Consider the following 22,931-nt stretch of genomic DNA (forward strand, 5'->3'; position numbering starts at 1 on the left):
GAGGTTGCAGATTGTGTTGGAGTATGGTTCTGCTGCTGTTGATGGGTCCAGTCTTGAAATGCTGGATGTGTTTGAAGTCTGTCCCTTTTAGCACAACGATAGTGCCAAACAACATGATAAAGAGCATTCTCAATGTTCAATGGTGTCATTGCAACATGTGTCAACCCATCAAATGGGAACAGCAATGTTAAATTTAGATTTCAATGAGAAATGAAAGACAAATTTCAGCAGGTGATTTATTATCTTGATGATTTGGTTAACTCATTCAGAAATGTACTGAGGATTGCATTGTGTTAAAGAGATGAATGATACAGTTTACACCTTAATCCCACAGTGATTGATGCACCAAGCCATGTAGAAGTGAACAAAGTCACAGACTCCACTGCTCACATTACCTGGTTCAAGCCAGCTGCCCAAATTGAAGGAATTAGCCTGTCCTATGGGATTCCAAACAGTGAGATGACAACTATTGAACTTCCTGACACAGAGACAGCCTATTCCATAGCTGAGCTTCACCCAGATACTGAATATGAAGTTTCTCTGGTTTCTAAACGAGGGAACATGAGAAGTGTTCCGGCTGTCAATACATTCACCACAGGTAAACAATACTTTTAAATTTTTGAAATCATTTATAAAAACTAGTCTCCAGCCAATCTTTTCTCCTCTATCTGGCAGTCCTATCTCCATCACTCACTTCACCCCATTTCCTTCCTCTCTCTGTCCCTTATAGAGAACACCTATTTCAGACTGTTCCCTGCCATTCTGTTGCACAATCCTTACTGAGCTGTTGTTATTCTAACTCCTGACCTCATCACTCTGCACATGCATCTCTGTGTGTGCGTCTCATTCGCGCCAAGTCGCCATTCCTCTCTAGATGTCATCCACAGATTTTTTTTCTTTTAATCATGGGCTTAGTTAAGAAAGGCTGTAAGGAGAAGCCTGGGAACTATGGACAGGTGAATCTGATGTCAGTGGCGGGTAAGTTGTTGGAGGAGATTCTGGGAGATGGGATTTACATACATTTGGAGAGGCAAGGACTGATAATGGATAGTCAGCATGGCCTTGTGCATTTGAAATTCTGTCTCACAAATTTGATTGAGTTTTTTGAGGACATAATCAAAAAGATAGATGAGGGCAGTAAACATTTTCCGCATGAACTTTAGTAAAGCCTTTCACAAGGTAGATTGGATAGTAAAATTAGATCACATAGGATTGAGGGAGAGCTTGCCAACTGGATACAAAATTAGCTTGACGGTAAGAGACAGAGAATGGCAGTGATGAGTTGTTTTTCGGACTGAGGGCCTGTGACCAGTTGTGTCCACAGGGATCGGTGCTGGGTCCACAATTCTTTGTCATTTATTAAATGATTTAGATGAGAATTTAGGAGGTATAGTCAGTAACTTTGTGGTATAGTGCACAGTGATGAAGGTTACCTAAGATTGTAAAGAGACCTTGATCATTTGGGCTAATGGATTGAGGAGTGGCAGCTGGAGTTTAATTTAGATAAATGCAAGGTATTGCATTTTGGTAAGGCAAACAAAGGCAGGATTTACACAGCTAATGGTGGGGCCCTAGGTAGTGTTGTCAAGCAGAAAGACCGAGGGGTACAGGTACACAGTTCCTTGAAAATTGCATCGCAGGTGGACAGGGTGATGAAGAATGCATTTAGCGTGTTTGTCTTCATTGCTTGGACCATTGAGCATAGAGCTGGGACGTCATGTTGCAGTTGTAGAGGATGTTGGTGAGGCCACATTTGCACTACTGTGTATAATTCTTTACAATGATTTACAAGGATGTTACCAGATCAGGAGGGTTTGAGTTATAGGGAGATGCTGGATAGGCTGGGACTTTTTTTCTTTAGAGCGTAGGAGGTTGAGGGGTGACGTTATAGAGCTTTATAAATTCACGAGGGTCATAGATAAACTGAATAGTAAAAGTCCTTTCCATAGGATAGGAGTGTTCAAAACTAGAGGGCATTTTTTAAGGTGAGAGGAGAAAGATTTAAAAGGGACCTGAGGGACAACGTTTTTACACAGAGGGTGGTTCGTATGTGGAAAGAACTTCCAGAAGTGGTAGATGCAAGTACAGTTAGAACATTGAAAAGACATTCTGACAGGGACATGAACAGAAAAGGGTTAGAGGGATTTGGTCCAAATGCAGACAAGTGGGACGAGTTTAGTTTGGGAAACTTGGTCAGCATGAATTTGTTGAATTGAAGAGACTATAATCCGTGCTGTATGACTCTATGACTAATTTATGCTGGTTTGGCACTATTGCAAAAAACAGCATACACCATATCTTCTGATTTGACTATGTCAAATGTTAATTTATTATTTGAAAGGTGGTATGTAAATGAAAATTGTTGTTGTACTATCATAGCATACTACCATTTAATGGTGATATTTGATACCTTGTATAGTAATATCCACTCATAATTCAGTGTCTTTGCGATGAAAATTTAATCTTTTGAATTAATTGATTGAAACACAGGGGTGGAAGAATTTAGTACAAATAGTTAATCATATGATTTTTAATTTGTTCCTTTTTCCTGACTAATACCCTTTTGTGCTCCAGAACCTTTGAGTTCCTCATCAACCGTGTTCTTACTCTCACACGGGCATTTTATTTTAGCCTCTTGTTTCAGGCTACTCTTTGCTTTTGCAGTATGTAACTGGCCTGTGATGGTATTTTCCCTCAGATCATTTCCATGCATTTCCATAGAAAGCTCAAGTAAGGAAAGTAAAATCATCTAGTCATTCATCCTTCTGGAAATGCACGTGTTCAAAAATGTTTTCGAGATCTCAGGCTCGGAACTTAGTGCATGTCCTGAAACAATTGCTGTGCTCATTACATCGAGAACCTACAAAAGTAGATAGCAGTGTATAATGATATTAAATTGTGAAACTTTCACTCTAATCTTGATACTGACAAACAACCTAACCACGCAATAAAGCCATCTTGGTCAATTTGATAATTAATAAATATTTCTGAATGTTGCTGTTATGATTTTATTGCAATTTTATTTTAATATCCCATAATAAATGCATTTCAATTACAACAATATTAATTAATTTTCCCTACTATCTCTCAAGGAAATTATTATTATCTTAGAGTAAGTCAAAGTTTGAAACTATGAACCTTGTTCTTCAGACTGTTTCTAATAACTGTCCATTACACTGTAATATACAATATCCTCTTTCATGATTAAAGACTATACTTTTTTAATTCTGTGCTCTTGGTATAATTCAAAATCCTCTTGCTTCCTCTTTCATTCCTGCTAATTTTTTTTTATGTCTAGACCTTGATGCTCCCAAAAACCTCAGAAATGAGTCTCAAACAGATGACAGCATCACCTTGGTGTGGGAGAATACGAGAGCCACTGTTGATAATTACAAGGTTAAATATTCACCACTGGCAGGGGGAGAACACAAGGAAATCACAGTCGAAAGGAGCAATCAACCAACCACAAAAATTAAGATTCCTGGTAATATTTACTATTAACTCCATGGTAATTTTCAGAATATGCAAAACTGACTTGAAATGAAACTGAAAATAGCTGGTTCAAATGTGATATCTGAGTGGAAAATATTTGGGTTTTTAATGAGACTTTGTAAATTAGGAGAGTCGAAGAGGTGCTGCACTCACTCTGTGATCCCAGATTTTGGCAATCCAGCTGGTGAGGCCTGTAGAATTATAATTTGTGCGTGGATTTCTTATTTGTTTATTTTCCACATTTGATTCCTTGAAGACATTGAAGTTTGGAACATATTGTTCCCAATGTTACTCAAGGTGAAATTTGTTTTCGCTTGCAGTGCAAAGTGTGACTCAGAGTCACCACGTTACACGACATCCAACGTTCTTTTCCCTTGTGGAAGACAAACCTGTTTGATTTGGTGGATAAACGAACCCGAAGTTAGAGCGTCAAAAATCCATTAATAGTGATCCTTTGAAATACATGCAAGTAAATGAGACACTACAGAAGTTGCCTTAAAGACTCCATAAATTTGGATCATCAAAATGCCTCAAATTGAAGATTTTTTGGGGGGACTGCCTGTTATTAGAAGCAAATAGCTGGAGTTCAGATATTCCTTGGATGGTTATTACTCTTCTGTTTTGTTTATCAAGACCACAGCATAGACCACATCTTACATCATATTTTCATAGTAATAGAAGCAGGAGTAGGCAATTTGGCCTGTCGAGCCTGCTCCGCCATTCATTAAGATCATGGCTGATATATCCATCGTCTCTACTCCTCCTACCTTAATTATTCCTGTAACCCTTAATTCCCCTACCATGCAAAATCCAATCCAACTGTGTCTTGAATATATTTAATGAAGTTGCCTCTGCTGCTTCCTTGGGTAGAGCATTCCATAGATTCACTATTCTCTGGGAAAAGCAGTTTTTTCCATCTATGTCCTAAATCTACTCCCACTAATGTTGAAGCTACGTCCTTTATTCCTAGTCTTACCCACCAGTGGAAACAACTTTTTATAATTGCAGATATTTCTATCCTCTTAATTCTAGTAAGTAGAGTCTCAGTCGGCTCAACCTCTCCTCATAGGGTAACCTCCTCATCTCCAGAATGAACCTGGTGAACCTCCTCTGCACTGCCTCCAAAACCAGTATATCCTTCCTCAAGTAAGGAGACCAGAACTGCACACAATACTCCAGGTGTGGCCTCACCAAAACCTTGTACAATTGCAGCAGAACATCCCTGTTCTTAAATTCAATCTTTCTAGAAATAAAAGGCAATATTCCGTTTACCTTCTTGATTACCTGTTTCATCTGCAAATCAACTTTCAGTGATTCATGTACGAGCATTGCTAAGGCCCTCTGCAATCTTTCACCATTTGAACAATATTCTAACCTACTATTTTTACTTCCAAGGTGGATAATATTGCCTTTACCAATGTTGTACTTCATCTGCCAGACCCTTGCCCACTCACTTAACATATCTAAATCTCTTTGCAGACCCTCCACATCCTCTGCACAGTTTGCTTTTCCACTCAATTTAGTGTCATCAGCAAACTTGGATACGTTACACTCAGTCTCCTCTTCCAAATCATTTATATATATCATGAACAGTTGCAGTACAAAACTGACCCCTGCAGCACCCCATTCACCACTGATCTCCAACCAAAGAAACACCCATTTATCCCAACTCTCTGCTTTCTATTGGTTAACCAGTCCTCTATCCATGCTAGTACATTCCCTGCAATTCCATACATTCTTATCTTATGGGTGAGTCTTTTACGCAGCACTTGATCAAACGCCTTCTGGAAATCCAAGTTAAAAAATCCACCTGTTTCCCTCCATCCGCTACGCTTGTTACATCCTCAAAAAACTTCAGTAAGTTTGTCAAACGCGACCGTCCCTTCCTGAATTCATGCTGCATCTGCCTGACGGAACCCTTTCCATCCAGATGTCTCACTATTTCTTCTTTAATGATAGCCTCCAGCATTTTCCTGACTACAGATGTTAAGCTAACTGGCCTATAGTTGCCTGCCTTTTGCCTACACACTTTTTTAAACAGCAGCGTGACATTTGCTATCTTCCAGTCTGCCAGGACAAGTCCGGCTTCCAGTGAATTTGGTAAATTACCACTAGCACATCTACTATAACTTCTGCCATTTCCTTCAGCACCCTGGAATGCATTCCATCAGGACCAGGGGACCTCTCTACCTTTAGACCCTCAAGTTTGCTCAACACTACCCCTTTAGTGATAACAATTGAATTGAGGTCCACACCTCCCATCATATTGTTAAAATATTAGACACGTTTTCTCCTGTGAAGATTGACGCAAAATAGTAATGCAAGACCTCAGCTGTTTCAGCACTACACAATATGTATTCCCCTTTCTCATCCCACAAGGGACCTATGTCTGCTTTAGCCACCCTTTTCCATTTTATATATGTATAAAAACTTTTCCGACCTGTTTTATATTCTGTGTTAGTTTGCATTCATAATCTATTTTTCCTTTCTTTATTTCTTGTTTTGTGGTTCTTTGTTGATTTTTAAAGTTTTCCCAATCTTCCTGTTTCCCACTACTCTTGGCTACTTTGTAAGTCTGAGCTTTTAATTGGATGCCATCCTTTATTTCCTTGGTTATCCAAGGCTAGCTCTTCCTACCCTTGCTATCCTTGCTTTTGACCAGAATATACTTCCCTTAAGCACTGTGAAAAATCTTTTTGACTGCCCTCCACAGTTCCTCAACCGTTCCACCGTATAACGTGTGTCCCCAGTCCAAGTTAGCCAACTCCTTCCTCATCCCAATAGTCTCCCTTGTTTAAGCATAACACCTTGGTTTTTGATTATATTATTTCACACTTCATTTGTATATAAAATTCGACCATACAGTGAGCACTCTTTCTGAGAGGATCCTTAACTACAAGATCATTAATTTTACCTGTCTCATTGCACAGGACCTGATCTAAGATTGCATGCTCCCTTGTAGGTTCAGTAACATGCTGTTCAAGAAAGTTATCATGGATGAGTTCAATCAACTCCTCTTCAAGGCTGCCTCTACTGACTTGATTCGACCAGTCAATATGCATGTTAAAGTCCCCCATGACTACTGCTATTCCATTCTTACAGGTGTCATATATTTCTTGATTGATCACTTGTGCCACTGTAGCATTATCATTTTGGGGCCTAAAGACTATTCCCACCAGTGACTTCTTCCCCTTACTATTCCTGATCTCCATCTAAATGGATGCAACATTTTGCACCTTAGATCCTATATCCTATATTTCTTCTCCTATTATCATAAACGATTGAAACCCAAGCTTGATGCTCCTTATAATCACAGCCTCTTTCAGTCACGACTGTAGGCTTTGGTAGGCTGCAATCTGCCATAAAGGTCCACTGTTTGCATTTTCATTTTAAAAAAGCTGCCAATTTTCATTAATTTTCTGGGTTTTTAAAAAATCTTCATTAGCCTTATTTTAGTGACACTGAGCGGGCACATTGAATATGTAGTGTTTGTAACAAGGTCAGCCAGGTGGACCTCATAGAATATGGGCCCCTGATTGGGGCTATTAAGCTGGTCCAGTCGGGGAGCACTCGTTGACAGATAAGAACAGGAGTGTGGAATTTCACATTGGCCCCAAGGTCCCATACTTCCCGCGGGAGCCTGTGCCCCACAACCCGAGCCACCTCCAGAATTTTAATTTTGTTCCCTTCCAGGGGGTAAAAAGGCGGGCCCTATATAGACTGCTGCTGCACACTGTCCACCTCTTCTCCCTCATCCACCGTCCGGACACGCCTTGGTGTACCCATTTGCCACCGGGCAGTGGGGATCCCCAGTGGAGGGCTCTCTACTCGGGAGTCTTCCCCCTTTCTCTCGGGGATCTGGAGTGGAGGGTGCTGCACACAGCAGTCCCCTGCAACCGCAGATTGCGGTGGTTCATGGACTCCCAGCCCAACTGTTTGTTCTGTGGCGCTGTGGAGTCCGTGGACCATGTATATATTGGGTGTGGGCGTTTGCACTCCCTTTTTGATTTTCTCAAAAACCTTCTCCTCTGTTTCTGGCTGCACTTCAGTCCCACGTTCCTGATCTTCGGGCACCCGGTACAGAGGAGGGAGGGCAGGTCTGAAGACCACCTCGTGAGTCTGCTCCTGGGCCTGGCCAAACTGGCCATCAACAGGTCGAGGCAGTGGGCCGTGGAGAGGGTCGTCAGGGCCGACTGCCTGCCCCTCTTCGGGGGTTATGTTAGGGCCCGGGTGTCCTTGGAGAAGGAGCACGCCCTGGAGTTGTTCAGGGAGAGGTGGACGCCGCAGGGATTGGAGTGCATTATTTCTTCCCTCCAACTCTATTTTGATTTAGTCCCTACCCTCCCCTTCACTGTTTTGATCACACAGCATTGCCCTTTGATGTGAAGGGCAGTGCTTGTCACTGGCCACTCGGGTGTTTTCCTTTCTTCCTGATGGTGGAAATTGAATAAAGATTCGTGCACTTTGTGTCTTTCACTGTGTCTCACTCCTGCACACACACACACACCATGGGTGCTGGGGGAAGAAATAAGCACTACCGCAGTTAGGCGGTAGTGTGGGGGTAAATTTTTTTAAAATTTTAAAAAAGAACAGGAGTGTCAAACGTCCTGCTTACTGTGAGAGTTGGCTCTGAGGGAGCTGGATTCACTTCAAAAACTCTCCACTTGTAAATATAGGATGATTTGGTGATGAGATACCAGCCTCTCTGGAGTTATATCAGAATAGTTTCAACTTATGGCTAACTACATAGCAGCATATCATCAAACAAGACTTACATATTTTAATTGGCCCTTTTTGACAAGCTGATATAATGTTTTAGAGTTGTAAGACACTAAAATAACAAAGCGTGTTATGTTATATGATAAGACCTTTTAGTTCCTCTGTATGTCCACCTTTGATAATCAATCAAGCACAGTTGCAAAAGATTGCCCCAGGCAGCAAATACATGTGAATCCCTGATTCATGCTGCACCCAAGAAAGAATCTGTCAAGTTTCTTTCTATTTAAATTAATGAAAAAATTGGCAGCTTCTATTTCAAACAAGTGTTTCAGCCTGCCTGAATTCCCAATACCCAGCCAGTGTGATCAAGCACCCCCTTCTTAATTATTTCAAAAGTATGACAAACTTATCACGGATATTTTGCATTATAAACAGCTTATTACCATAAATATTTAAGTGAACATCTCTTGAATATGTTGGATTTGTACATCTCAGGATGTATCTTTAAGGCATAAATTATGTTTTGCATTCCATGAAATGAAGAACATCTTAGAAAGCAATATTTTGTTATTTATAGTTGCACTAAGTGCCTTGAATTAAACATGAATTGTTTTGCATTATTCAGATCTACAGCCAGGTACTGAGTATGGTTTTGGAGTTAGTGCCATTAAAGACTATCGGGAGAGTGCCCCTGCTACCATTAATGTAGCCACAGGTAAGATTTAGCTGTCTGATAAGAGGCTGAATTCATTGAATTCTGAGTAAAATAGAAAGATTGATCATAAAGGGATAGCAATTATTTTATCTCTGCTTCTAAAGTACCAACATTTACTTTAACGACTCTCTTCCTTTTAGATACTTGTGAGTAGTCTTGCAGTCTGTTTCTATATTGCTGGTTAAGAATACTCTAATTTTGTTTTGCTGTTTTTATAAAATTTGTTTTCTAAGACACTTCGAATCTTCAGATTTGCTACTATACTTTGCAAATTATAGTCTTTTAATATAAGCCATCTTTAAAATTCTGAGTAAACTATAGATGGATCATTCTTGTTTGTTTTCAATGAAACTTATTTTTGTCCATCAACTAAATATTTTGCACTTTTTCTTTACTATCATTTACTATCTTCCAGTCTACTTAATATATCACCTTCTGTTCTGTTAAACAAAGACCTGCAGAACTGGCTTTGTTTAAGTTTAAAATTCTTCTTTTATTTTCGAGTATGTCGCTGTCAAACTTAACGTGTAATTCAATTAATTTAGAACAATTGATTCACAGCAGAAATTTTATTGCAAGAGGATCAATTAGTCCTGCTTCATTACACAACATTGAATGTAAAATATCTTCATCATTAATTGGTTCCACATTTATTGCTCCAGGAAAGTGTCACAAAAACATTCAACAGACTCATCCTCTAGGCCATCCTTGATAATTTGATTGGTTCAGTTTCATGTTAAATGTGAATGAAGAGATGTAGACAGATTAGAGAGCTTGAGGCCTAGGCAAAGCCACCAGTTGTGGAGAAATTATAACTTAGCATGCAGAACAGGCCACAATTTGAAGATACCTGATATCTTGGAGTATGTTAGAGCTGGAGGAGATTGTAGATACAGAATGAGGCAAGGCCTTAGAGGGAACTGAAAACAAGGATGAGATCTCGAAAACTGAGACTTTGCATGACTAGGCACAGAAACAATAGGGGGAAAAGGAATTTACTGAGATTTAAAATAGAGTTTTGGATGACCTCAAGTTTATAGCGTGTGGAATATGGGACAACAATCAGCCATGCCTTGACATAAGTGAAAGCATGGGTAAAAATTTCAACATCAGATGAACTGAGATAAGGACAACGATGGGAGATTTTATGAGATGGAGCAGGCATTGTTGGTAATGGGATGATTATCAAATCAAAACTCACTCCCAGATTAAATGTGACATCTTGGATATGACAGCTTACTCTCAGATTGTTGCCATGGAGAGGCAAGAAACGGGTAGGCAGACAAAGTGGTATGGAATGGGAACCAAAAGCAATGGCTTCACTTGCCAATGTTTAATTGGAGGAAGCATCTGCTCATCCACTACTGTTGTCAGATAAACAATCTGATAATGGAGCAACAATGGAGGAGCTGAAAGAGGTGAAGAATCATTCATGATAACAATTATGTCACACTATACATTTCACCATTTAAACTCAATTTTTATTAAACATCAATCACTACACAAAGTAGGACATCAATCAGTAGTCTAGCCCTCATTACATCAACACATTACCTCCTATGAAGTGATTCTGGTCTCTCAGAATTACTTCACCAGAAGTCAATGAAAAAAGTCAATGCAACTCCCAAACTTCAAATTGTATCCATATGAAGAAATAGCTTTTTAAAAAAGATGCAGGTGTTTGATTGTTAATGGGCACCACATATTGTATAGAAACTTTGCAGTAAACGTCATTCCACTTGGGAGGAAAACTTCCATCATGCCTCATGATATTATCACTCATGATTTATAAAGAGTTCTCAAGTAAATGGAATATTAAAAAAGTTTCCTGTTGTGAACATTGTTTAACACATTAAGTATAGGACAATGGACCTGAGCAACCAGACAACAAAGATATTCATACCATGAAAACAAGCTATCACATCACTGCCAAGTCATCCATCAGGCTAAAACAGTTATTGGGAAGCTTTATGGCAAAAGTTATACAGTTATTCACTTAAACAATGTGAAGTAAGCTGGGAAATTTCTTTGAGATCACCAAATTACAAATTAGTATTGCTGGTTACACTTTATTTTCTCTCCAGTTTCTTCTCTCACCTAGTGTCTCTTGCTATGAATATTCAACAGCTGATGGTTTCTCCGCAGCATCTCACCTACATATGAATTTCTTTGGAGTCAAAAATGAATTTCTCAGCTTTTAGATAGCAATGCACCAAAGGTTAGTGGTGAGACAAAGACCTTGGCTGATTTGTTTCCCCTTATACTGCTCAGATGTGCAGTAGCCAGTTGCTTTGGTCACACTACAATAAGATCAGTGTACTCAGTACAGAAACTGCGTTCAAATTGAAGAGTGTCTGAGATGGCAAAGTTCCAGATTGAGTAGTATCCCCTCAAGCCCAAAAAGAACTGCATTTAAACTTTGTCTCTGCAGACTTGGATAGTCCAAAAGACTTGAAAGTGATGGAGACAACAGAGAACACAATTACTCTGACATGGAAACGGCCACTGGCAGCAATAGACCATTACTACATCATCTATATCTCATCCACTGGTGAGAAGAATGAGGAGATTGTGGCAGCCGATGCAGTCTCCTACATTCTGACTGGGCTTGTCCCTGCAACTGAGTACACCATTATTGTTATAGCACAACGAGGTAAACAGAAGAGCAGTGCTTCCACCACCAGTGCTTCTACAGGTAAGGAAGAACTTTTGAACGCCATCTTGATCTCTTCACTTTTTATTTAAATGCTAAATGTTTTATCTGTTTTGTTCTTTGAGAGACAAACATTTCAAAAAAAATAATCTTTACGGAGATTCTTCCACCAGTGTTACTTTCTTTTGAAAACACAAAGGTGGGATTGTCGAGGGCAGTATTAACTTAACCTGCCCATTACAAAACTGAGCATTATTAGGTGCAATGTTGGTTTTCCAGACTTCCTGGTTTTACAGAAGTCAATGGGGCACAATGCTTGAAGATGTACTACCATTCTGCTTTCCTTCAATCCGATCCTGTCAATTTCTAAATCAGTAGCAGAGATTTTAAGGGCCCTCTCTGTGTTTAATTTACTAATGGAAATAATAAGAGGAATTGTACATTAGTCCATCTGTTTTTGTGCAATGGCTATTCCTTTTTCAAACAAGTACATGATTTGAGTGATTTACAAGACCCGTCCCTATAATCTGATGCAAACAAGTAATAAGTGGACATTTAGTATGTTAATACATAGATATAGTAGTGGAACTTGCTTGATACCATTGTAGTGTGTTAAGAATCAATCACACATGCTCAATTATGAAACCTTCCAATACAGTTGTCCTGTCGATAAGCCCAGCTTGCTGGTGGCAAATCTTTGCAGAGTCAATCCCAAGATGTAAATACATTTACAGATGGAATAGATGGTTGGACTCACTAACGGTTACATTTAATAATCAATTGTTTGAGCAACATTAAATGGAACTCAAGTTACAGTTTGATTATATAGAATGTACTACATATCCCATATTAGAAAAGAGAGCTGGGTTACAGTCCTTATGTCTGTGATGCTATGGAATAAGAAATGCTAGTACAAACACAATTCAGGTATTATTCATCATTAGAGTTTATACAAGCTTGCTAGGCATTGACACACAGGGGCTTTTAAAATTTAAGTAAAATTGTGAAAAGAAAGATCTATAGATAGATTAACATTACATTTAAATAAAGGAAACAAAAATAAACTAAATTAACTATGCTACTATCTTGTGACTGTGTAAAACAGTGCAACACAGAAGATTTATTAATTACTTGTGCCAAATGCACCACATGGTGTTGGAGTCAAACTTACCAGCCAAACAAAACAGAGTTTTATGTAGTTTTCTCTTCTGTATGGTATTGAAAAAATTCAATGCTTTGTAAGCAAAAGAACAGCTCCCTTATTCCACTGAACTTTCATTTTTGCAGCTTGTCAAATGTTGCAGAAAGTGGTAGATGGAAATTATTTAAAGTAATAATAAATTATTATTCCTAGTTCAGAGTGCCAGACGTAGAGTCTGCAAAGAGTTTCCCTTTACACACACTCCAGAGAAAGCTTTCTCTGGTGTAGGATTAAAACACTGTCGTTTTTCTTTTTGGGGGCTATGCAACCTTGACCTTTGAGCATATTTGAAGACCCAGTTAATGGAAATGTTCCTCTGAAGCTCAGCGGTTTATACAGGGGTGGTTAATATGGCTGGAATTTTCTAAAATGTGTCAAAGTGACCAGGATTCCACATCACCAAATTGTATTCCACAAATTGTCACCCTCAGCCACCAGCAGTGGCCAGTCCTCGAACCCCCACCCCCACAATGAGTACTAGAGCGAATGTATGCAGGGAAGGCAGAGATTAGGTAAAATTTCCAATTTGTGTAGAGTAGTTATGGCTGCAGCAATTGAGTCTTCTCAGTATATTGAGGGAACGTCTGATCACAGTGGATTCTGATCATGTCTGATTATCAGGTGAGACAATTATGGCCTCATGATTCATATTGGTTGCTGACTCTGGGAAACAAAGTTCACACATAGATGGGGATACTTTGATAATGTACCATAGATCATTTGTCCATGCTGGACAAACGGCAAGAAGTAGTCAATGAAGAGAACTTAATAAAAACAAAATTAGGAGGGAAAGGAAAATCAGAAATGCATAACAAATGTAATAGATTTGCTCTTAGTCTGCAAACCTGTATTTTTCCATCATTTGAATACATCAAGTTTCTCATTTAAAAGCAATACTGAGGCATATGTGAATCTCCTACCTCAACGGTAGGTAATTATTAAAATTAAAATCCTAATGGGTAAACATCTGCTTTGTATTAATAAAATTGGCAGCTAAAACTCAATAATTAAACTTTCTAGATAAACTCACAACTGGTCAAATAAATAAATTTATACTTTGATTTTTGCTTGTTTTCCCTTCTAATTTTTTTTTTGCAATTTCAAAGCAAGATGAAGTTGAATTATTGTATTTCTCATGTTCAGTGTCCTGTAAGGCTTTTTTGAGGGCTCATTGTACATGTTAAGTTATACACAAGTTCCTAACTCTTTAAATATTGCATCCTCCACCACTTCCCTTCAAGTTACTAAAATCATGTTAAATTCTCAACTTTGACAAAATCCCATTGAGTTTTAATCTATTTTTAACTTCCCCATAAAGCAAAGAAGAGAAACAATCCAAGGGATAAACAATGAGAACATATCATGTTTTAAGCCATTTTGAAACAGTTTAGGGGTTGATCTGGATTTATGAGGCTTGGATATTGATCCTCTCAATCTGTCTCCAATGTTACCACACAGGCAGGCAACACCCCAGCTAAACCAGGAGGGACGCATTTGAATTTATGTTCTATATTGGTTATAGAACCCCAAATACATTTCAATCACAGCAGGAATGGGGAAGCTAGTATATTGTTCCTAGATTGATGCATAGTTATAGATGGTCAGAAAGACAGAAAGTCTGTTGGGTTGTTAATTTATTCCCTTTATCAGTTTATGAAGAATAAAAGTAGTCAGTAAAACTTTTCAGAATTTAGTATTAGATATGTCCACCTCCTGTTTACTACACTGTATTCCAGCCTTCTATCTTTATATGTGCACAAGAACTTTTTCTATGGAATGTGAGCTTTGATAGCTACTCATCCTTCTTGGCTTGCTTAACCATTTCAGAGGTTAAGCAAGTGTCAACCCCAATGCTGTGGATTTGACAATATATGTCGGGCAGACAAGATATGACAGATTTCTGGTAGATCTTTCAAAACAGCCAGTTAGAATTTGATGGTCATCCTTAGTGGTGAGAGTGTGGTGCTGGAAAAGCAAGAAAATTGAAGTTTCGGGCATAACCCCTTCATTAGGACGCTATAGCACTCTTCACCTCTTGTGGAACTCTCTCAAAATCCCCTTTCTGTTGTTTCTGATGACTCCTAACAGGCAGCCCTTGACCACCAAGTTATCTACTGTCTGTAGTCCTGATGAGGGATTAATGAAACATCAATTCTCCTGCTCTTCAGATGCTGCCTGACCTGCTGTGCTTTTCCAGCCCCACACTCTCGACTCTGATCTCCAGCTTCTGCAGTCCTCACTTTCTCCGAGATCATCATTAGTGAGAGGAGCTTTGAATTCCAGATTTTATTCATTCCACAAAACGTAGTGGTATTTGAACCTAAAAACCCCAGGTCATTAGCCTGTTCCTCTAGGTCGCCGACATTACCACTATGTCATCATCTTCCCACACAGTTAAACCAAACCTATGTATCTTGACAAAGTACCATTAACATAGGAAAGATCAAACAGTTGTTTTGTGGAACCTCAATGAAAAGAATTATTTATTGGCCCTGGTAAATTAAGTTGTTATCTCACTTGTCGCCTGTGGCACCCTTTACCATTACTCTCTCAAAGTCCCCTTTCTATTGTTTCTAATGACCCCTAACAGGCAGTCCTTGACCACCAAGTCATTCACTGTCTGTAAACACTCTGCACTTGCACACACCCATTTCAGACATTTAAATATATTTGCTTCTTGAGCCATGTCACCTACAGCATTCCAACTAAAGTAGTATTAACTTACTAGAACAGGATCCCAATGGAAACTAGTTCCCTGTCGGAATCCACATTTTATTCACTTCCACATGGATTCAGGCAATGAAAACTGAAAACATATTACAGAACAATGTTAGGATACTTACCAAATTAAAGAACAAAAATTATGAATCTCGAAACCTCAAAATTGAGAGAAAATGCAGAAAAGACATAATTCTAGGATAAATATAGGGAAAAGTATAAGTGTAGGGAAAAGTTTAAGTTGGATTTGTGTCTCCAGTGTTGAAGGGTTTTCACCAGACAGAGATCAATTTGCTATTTATTTCCAGCAGTTGTTGTTGTATTTCTATATTATAGGACAGATTTTGTGAGGAATAACAATACATAAAGCTTTGTGAAGGGAAAAGACCTTCTGTAACCTGGCATGATACTCTTGCCAATAGATAGTTTCACAGTTTGGACTTTTTTTCATCTGTTCAATTCTTCAAACATTACCTCAAGCAAATATGTGAGAATTTCAAAATAATTATTTATTGCATTTTTTGAGCTAGGATAATTTCAATATTCTTTCAACATCCCAAATGTACACTCATTATTTTGAGAGTTATTCACTATTATCCTTGCCATACATGATTGACATTTTTTGATTAAAGTTCTATTGTTCAATCGATTAAATGGTTTTGGCAACACTATTTTGTAGGGTGGCAATGTAAACTGACACATTAAAAATATTCTTCTATTTAGCTACCATGTGCACAATATTTCAGTCCAAATGTAATTATTGAGGTCTCCAAGAACTGTGCATTTTCAGTAAGAATAACAGAAATGAAAATGGTGAATGATCAATCAAAAAATGTACGCCATGTACATTTTTAGTTCACATTGTCACAGTTCAAAGGAATATATATCATGAACGTATGACCATATGGATTCATTTGCAATTCTCTACTCTTTAAAAAAACTCCACAGGCCTTGAAGCACTGCGAGGTCTTAAATTTTCTGAGATAACTCCCACAACTACCTCAGTGGCTTGGGAAGCTCCTTTAGCTCCCGTTGACATGTTTGTTGTGAACTATAATCCTAAAACCCATGGAGAAACGCAGCAGGTTATTGTGAAGGGAGACCAGACTACAGTTGCTCTCACTGATCTGAAGCCTGCCACTGAGTATGTGGTGACGCTTATGGCTCTTCGAGGCACAGCGAGAACAGAGCCCTTGGTCGGATCTGTCACTACAGGTACTTCACCAAATACTGTAGCTCCATCTTAGTGTTGTCTATTGATTGTTCTGGTTATGTGCTTGCTCCTGCACGTAAAACACTTTTTCTAAGGGCAAGCTATGCGCTGCAGCATATTTCATGAATCCTACAGAAGAATAGGATATACTGGAAATATGTAAGCTTTCCCAAGGTTGGCTCCCTCCATCTGCTTCCTGCCTGGATGTAGTCAGTAGAATGATAACCTTTCCCACTCATCCTTCCGTCATCAATGGTACTGGCGTCAACTAAGCATTTCAGCTGGAACTTGCCTAACTAAACATAAACTACAATCGTTTTTAACAAAATGACATCTCTGTTAATCTTGATACAAGTCTGCAAATAGTTTGTTGACTTTGCTTAGCATTGCCCCATGAAGGTTTAAGCGCCCCATAAGCTGTTTACAATGTAATATGTGTAAAACAACTAACATATTTCACCATGAGATTGAAACCTTAGTTTGAAACTAATATAAAATCAATGGATTGTTGCTTTTTCCAGCATGAAGGCCTTGTAGTACTATTGAAATAAAAAAAACTCTACCATGGAGAGTTACTTTAAAATCACTTATTTCAATAGCCACTACTAACTCATAACATTTACCCATATCTGTGTATATGCATAGATGCATGTAAGCAATAGCAAACAAAACTATGTATGGAAAAATGCTGGTGAAATTAATAACTTATTTGATATCAGGAAAAGGAATTCTTTAATGCTACTGCAATTTTGACAAGAGTAAGCGTAAGAGTCTGTGATTTTGCAACTTTGTACCAAACTGGATGCCAGAAGTTTTCAGGTAAAAGTATAATTCCATTCAAAAATAGAATTGACACCATTTTGAGCTGGCAAATTGGAAATATACTCATGAGACAATTTTAATATTTAAACCTCTGTAGTGCACTTCCCATGAATGCTATTGTGCATTAAACAAGTTCTGCAGGCAACCCTCTCTGCTGTGCCTACTGCAACAGGAAAATATTTTCAATTAAAATCTAAATGGTAGAGATAAATTACAAAATTACATCCTCTGTATTATTAATTTAATTATCTTGCAGTTATTTCTATTCTGATCATCTTACATTCCAATATTTCACTGAGAATCATGAGCTGTTTCTCAATGCTTAAAGAAATGTTGCTGACGAATCCATAAAGCAGAGAGGTAGACGTATGTAATTTAAGCAGACTTTTAAATCTTGCATTTTATTCATAGTACTAAGCACGATGAGCAAAATGTTCAGAAACCCCAGTTTTTAAATGATTACTGAGTAAATGGTGCACCCCTCTTCGTCCCTGATCTTGCTGTTCCCAGGGTTGTCCACATCCCAGCTCTCAGTTTACTCAGTCAAGTGGTGTCAAAAGGGTCAAAATGCCAAACAGGTTGATTTGTTTTGCCAAAATCCTGGACATGACATTCCCATCCCATATTTGTGCCATATGCATTGGATCTGTCCAGGCCTTGCAGTATTGGAATTTCCTATCCAAGATATGTACCCATGACATATTTTCCTATTTGACAATTCCTGCCATAATAGGGTTTAACTTTCCACAAAAGGAAGGCAGACCAGGCCTGGATAGGAGCTGCCAGGAGGTCCCATTTCAACCTGGATATCTAAAGGTGATGAAGGACTTTTTCAAAGGAAATACTATTTATGGTCTTCAGCCCTGACCTGACACCATCCCCTGACACCTACACCCTAAACAGATTGCCATCTGTTTGGAAAGTCCAATGTTGGAGTGCCTCGTTCGAGGTCAAGCTGGAAATGGGACAGAAGGCTTTCTCATTAAGATGGTTCCAGTACACCCATGCCAACATCAGGCTCGTGTACAGACCTACATCCCATTTCCAACCCCCACCAATTTTCAGGGAATAATTCCATACTGTTGCAATCAAAAAGCGGGCTGCTTGTTTCTAACACTGTGCTTTTGTTTTATTTCTATTTAAATAGGTCACTTGCAGGAACCAAGATGAAAACTAATTCATTCAATTGCATCTTTTTCAGGCTATTAACTTTATATTTAAGAACTTTAATGTAATCACTATGATTCCAGATACAGCATCTGACAACTACTTGTCTTTAAACAATGTACAATAGTAACAATTTTTCCTCCTGCAATTCTACTGAACAGATTTGCACTAAAATATTTGAACTGCTTTTTGTAGCAATGTTGGAGCCAGCATTTACTGATACTCTGGAGGAGGCTATCACTCCTTCTCCCTTTGGAAGAATAACGACTCCAGTTGTTTCCCTGATATTAGAAGCATCTGTGCCTGAGTTTTCCGGGACTGGTGATGGTGAACTCAGTAATCTAACTGTTTCTGATGTAACTTCGGATGGTGTCAAACTTTCCTGGATGGCAGAAGTAGGATTCTATGACTATTTTATCATAAAGTATAGAAGTGAGCATGGAAACGATGATGAGACAGAAATCTCCGTGACTGGTGATGATTTAGCTGCTGAACTAAGAGGCCTAATGCCCTCGACTTCTTATAAGATATCTCTTTATGGAATTGCTGGTGGTCAACGCTCAGAGCCGCTGAACATTATAGCTACCACAGGTATTCAGCTTTACAATTTTGTCTGCAGACTGCCTTTCAGTTTATAATGATGCTAAGGTCTTCTAAAACTGGTGTTGCATTGAGGATCCCGGCTACTATAAACAGCTAGTTGTGCTGTTACCTGCATGACGTAGCATTAATGTTCTCATCAGCACGTTGCCACAGGTTCAACGGAATAAATAGGCTCCAGCTTGAGAATGAAAAAGCATGTGCAATAAGAACAGAAGTGATGCCAGGCCGCATGGCTTATTAAATGTTTTGAGAGCTGTTGAATGGGGTTTGTCTTTTGTCCTAGTCCTTTGTCATTTGTGGAATGTTACAGGGTCGTTGAGCAGAGGAGTACAAAGTGTGTGAAATGAAGTTAAAGGCAGCATGATTAAAGGGACAATTGTCCTCTGCTACTTGCTTGTTGCAGGATTTAGAGACTGTTGTTCCGTTTGCGTGACTTGCATTGTTTAGATTAGAAGAAAGCAGAGGTTAGAATGACATAGATACAAGCATGACGTTTGAAATCTTACCTGTGTTTATTAATACTGTATTGGTCATTTAAACCAGTCTACTCCTCAATTCTGAATATGTGAACTTGCTTAATTCCTCATTTCCTTCAATACTAATTTCTCCCAATATCATTTTGCCCTTCATAGATAGCTGGGTGCTGGAATTTGTAGCAGATGCCTGTCTGAGAAATCAAATGCTGCTGCTTGAAATTGATGTAGTGCAAAGACCAGTTTTACCTTTAAGTGGATTCCACATTGCTTCCAGTTACTGTTAAAGTGATAACCATTCATTTGCAATATTTGCCACCATTTACAAAATTGGCCATGGACATTAAGCTCAGCTTCTACAGTCAATTTGTGACAGAACTTTTCTTTTACAAAGCTAGAATTTAGACAATAAAATACTCGCAAACCAATACATGATATTGTGTAACTGGAAGCATGACCTATTGTTAATGTTGTTTTATTATTGTTCTGTTGATGACATAGCATTTTGAAACATTATTCCTTCAAAATTATTTTTAGCTGTCTTAAACAATCCAGTTGGCGAACTGGTAGATCATACCTCATCCCTCACTGCTCGGCTGCACAAAGATGGAAGTTTTAACCATGGGCCCTCATTTGATTCAGAGAAAGGGGTATTGCATAGTAAACTGGGAAGCCTTACTGTGGTAAACACAACTTCCAAAAGTATTAAGCTCTCTTGGACTTTGCAAAATGGATCTTTTGACAGCTTTCTTATAGTGGTCACAGATTCCACTGGGCTATATGGACCACTGGAAATGGCCCTAAATGGTGACTTACATAGCACGGAGGTAACTGGTCTCTTGGATAGTACACATTATAAGGTATATTTATACGGATTTGTGGGAGAGTGGCGTTCAGATCCCTTGAATGCAGAAGTCACAACAGGTATTTTTTTTCTTTTATTCACAACCTTTCCCTGTACATCTCTCTTCCTGTCCTCATTTTGTAACTGTACAGAATCTTCCCCCACTACTCTTTTACAATAATGTTGATCAGAGCATGCCTTCACATACTTCTTCAGTACAAAACCATTAACAGCTGTGAGTGAAGCTGGCAAAAGCAAATACATCAGTGCCATAAAATGTAGTCCTTGACACATTGTTGGATACACTATTTATCATGTGTTTAATGCACAGGAATTATACATCGATAGGGATCCAGTGTTTGCACTGGATAATCCCAAACTTCACATTTAGATTTGGATAACCCTGACTATCAATCAAAGTAGCATGTTAAATGTTTTTTGGTAATACAAATGCTGAAAAAAAGAGACATGTTGCTCAAGCTTTTTGTATTTGCACTTATCAGGACAAATGCAAGAATGTAAAATTTCAATGATCGAAATAATTTATAGTACAAGAAAAAAGGTGTTGATTGATTAGCAAGTTGACTCTGACCATGATGTGGAGGTGCTGGTGTTGGACTAGGGTGGATAAGGTCAGAAGTCACATGTCACAAAATTATACATCAGGTGACAAAGGAGCTTTTTCATTCTCAGAAAGCCTGTGATTTCAAATAAACCTGTTGGGCTATAACCTGGTGTCGTGTGACTTCTGACCTGATTAACCATTGCTTTGCCATGTAAAAGGTGCCTATAGGCTCCTAGATAGTTAAAAACAAGGCCAAGGCTTAAACATGTTCCTTTGCTTGCAGCAATAAGCCCTATGTATGCTTGTATGTCTCTTCCAGTAAACCAACTAATTGCATTACAAATTCAACTGATTATCTTAAATTGGCTACAAGAATAGCTACAAACACATGCAGGATTATTCATGTGCAGCCTAATCATGGAATCACATTTGAAAACAGACATTGTGTTTTGGGTTTTGTAACCACAGACTCAGTCTGTGTTCTGCTTATTAGAAACAACCAAGAACACGCTGTTCGATTTGATCAGCCAATCACTGGTACATGTCCTCTTTGCACGCTGACATCATATTGGCACAGAAATTTGCATAAGACATTGTTGAATTGTTTAGTGGGATGAATGTCTTTTTGGACTGACGTTCCAGTGATTGACTGACTGACTGCACAGCATGGTACCATGTAAAACCAATGGAATATAATTAGTCCAACTGAAACATGATGTAGATGAAGACCAGTTGATGTAGTTCTTAGTTAATAACGGAAGTGAAATATCTAAGGGTTTTGCGCTAGTTTAAAATATTGCACTGAACATATTAAGATTCATGACATGCAAGTGAATATGTACTGTACATTTCCAATAAGGATTAGAAATGACATTGCTCATTTATCTTTGGTCAAACTTTAGTAATTTGAATCTACCATTAAGATAATTAGGAACTCGAAAGGTATAGATTTAATCCAACGTTTTATGTTGTCTAGTCAGATTTGTTAAGCCCCAGGCATTGATTCTTAATGCTCGCATTAATCTTAATTCATGAGTTCAGATTTAAAGTGGATTTTTAATAATATTCAGTTAGCAGTGGAAAATCATGCAAAGAATAAATTTGATTTCCTCGCTTTTCATTTTACTGCTGTCCCTCCAGTACTGAAGAGATCTGATCAAGTTAAAGGCCTTGATTCCCCTGGCAGTAGCTTTCTATGTTGAGCTCCAGGATGAGTATATGAATTCTCTTGGTGTGAATTATTCTCTTATTGCTTGACGAGAAAGGTTTGGCTTCTCTTGATCATCTCCCCAAGAGTGAGATTCAAGCAGACTTCAGAGAATCACGCATCAATCTATTCCTGTGCCACTGTGTACAATCCATTCAAACCTCCACAAGCAATACTGCAACCAAATCACCCTCATCCCTTTGAAAATCAAATCCCGTTTCAAAATGCTTGCGCATAGATGATCGAGGCATATCATTTACATGCTTCTTTTTTTAGCAGGACAGCAAGGTGTAGATTATTTTCCCATTGTCAGAAGTGATCAGATGGTATGGGGCATTTGGAAGTTAACCTGAAAATGGTATTGCTTCATCTCATGACTATTATCAAAGCATTCTATTTAGAATATGTGGATATCTTTCATGCTAGCTTAGACCTTCATGTGTCGCTAAACAACTTTCAAATTGCTCGACTTCTATAATCAGAAATATCAATGAACCAATCGTTTCTGTTGTGGAGAGCTAGCATCAACCTGACAATAT

At 38.5% G+C, this 22,931-nt stretch overlaps 1 protein-coding gene across 23 annotated transcripts in view; it reads left to right on the forward strand.

Moving 5' to 3' along the window:
• Positions 1 to 22,931, forward strand: part of tncb (tenascin Cb) — a 366,196-nt gene that overhangs the window by 289,796 nt on the left and 53,469 nt on the right. For 13 of the 23 annotated variants that reach the window (XM_072565497.1, XM_072565496.1, XM_072565492.1 and 10 more), the window contains 7 exons: positions 335 to 598; positions 3,299 to 3,484; positions 8,837 to 8,926; positions 11,358 to 11,621; positions 16,447 to 16,713; positions 18,896 to 19,291; positions 20,314 to 20,700. In XM_072565497.1, the coding sequence (XP_072421598.1) occupies positions 335 to 598; positions 3,299 to 3,484; positions 8,837 to 8,926; positions 11,358 to 11,621; positions 16,447 to 16,713; positions 18,896 to 19,291; positions 20,314 to 20,700 (1,854 nt within the window). The remainder of the gene's footprint in view (positions 1 to 334; positions 599 to 3,298; positions 3,485 to 8,836; positions 8,927 to 11,357; positions 11,622 to 16,446; positions 16,714 to 18,895; positions 19,292 to 20,313; positions 20,701 to 22,931) is intronic. The other 10 variants (XM_072565509.1, XM_072565512.1, XM_072565514.1 and 7 more) reach the window with 6 other exon arrangements.

This window comes from Chiloscyllium punctatum, chromosome 49 (genome assembly GCF_047496795.1).
Source record: "Chiloscyllium punctatum isolate Juve2018m chromosome 49, sChiPun1.3, whole genome shotgun sequence".
In the NCBI taxonomy this organism is placed as follows: Eukaryota; Metazoa; Chordata; class Chondrichthyes; order Orectolobiformes; family Hemiscylliidae; genus Chiloscyllium; species Chiloscyllium punctatum.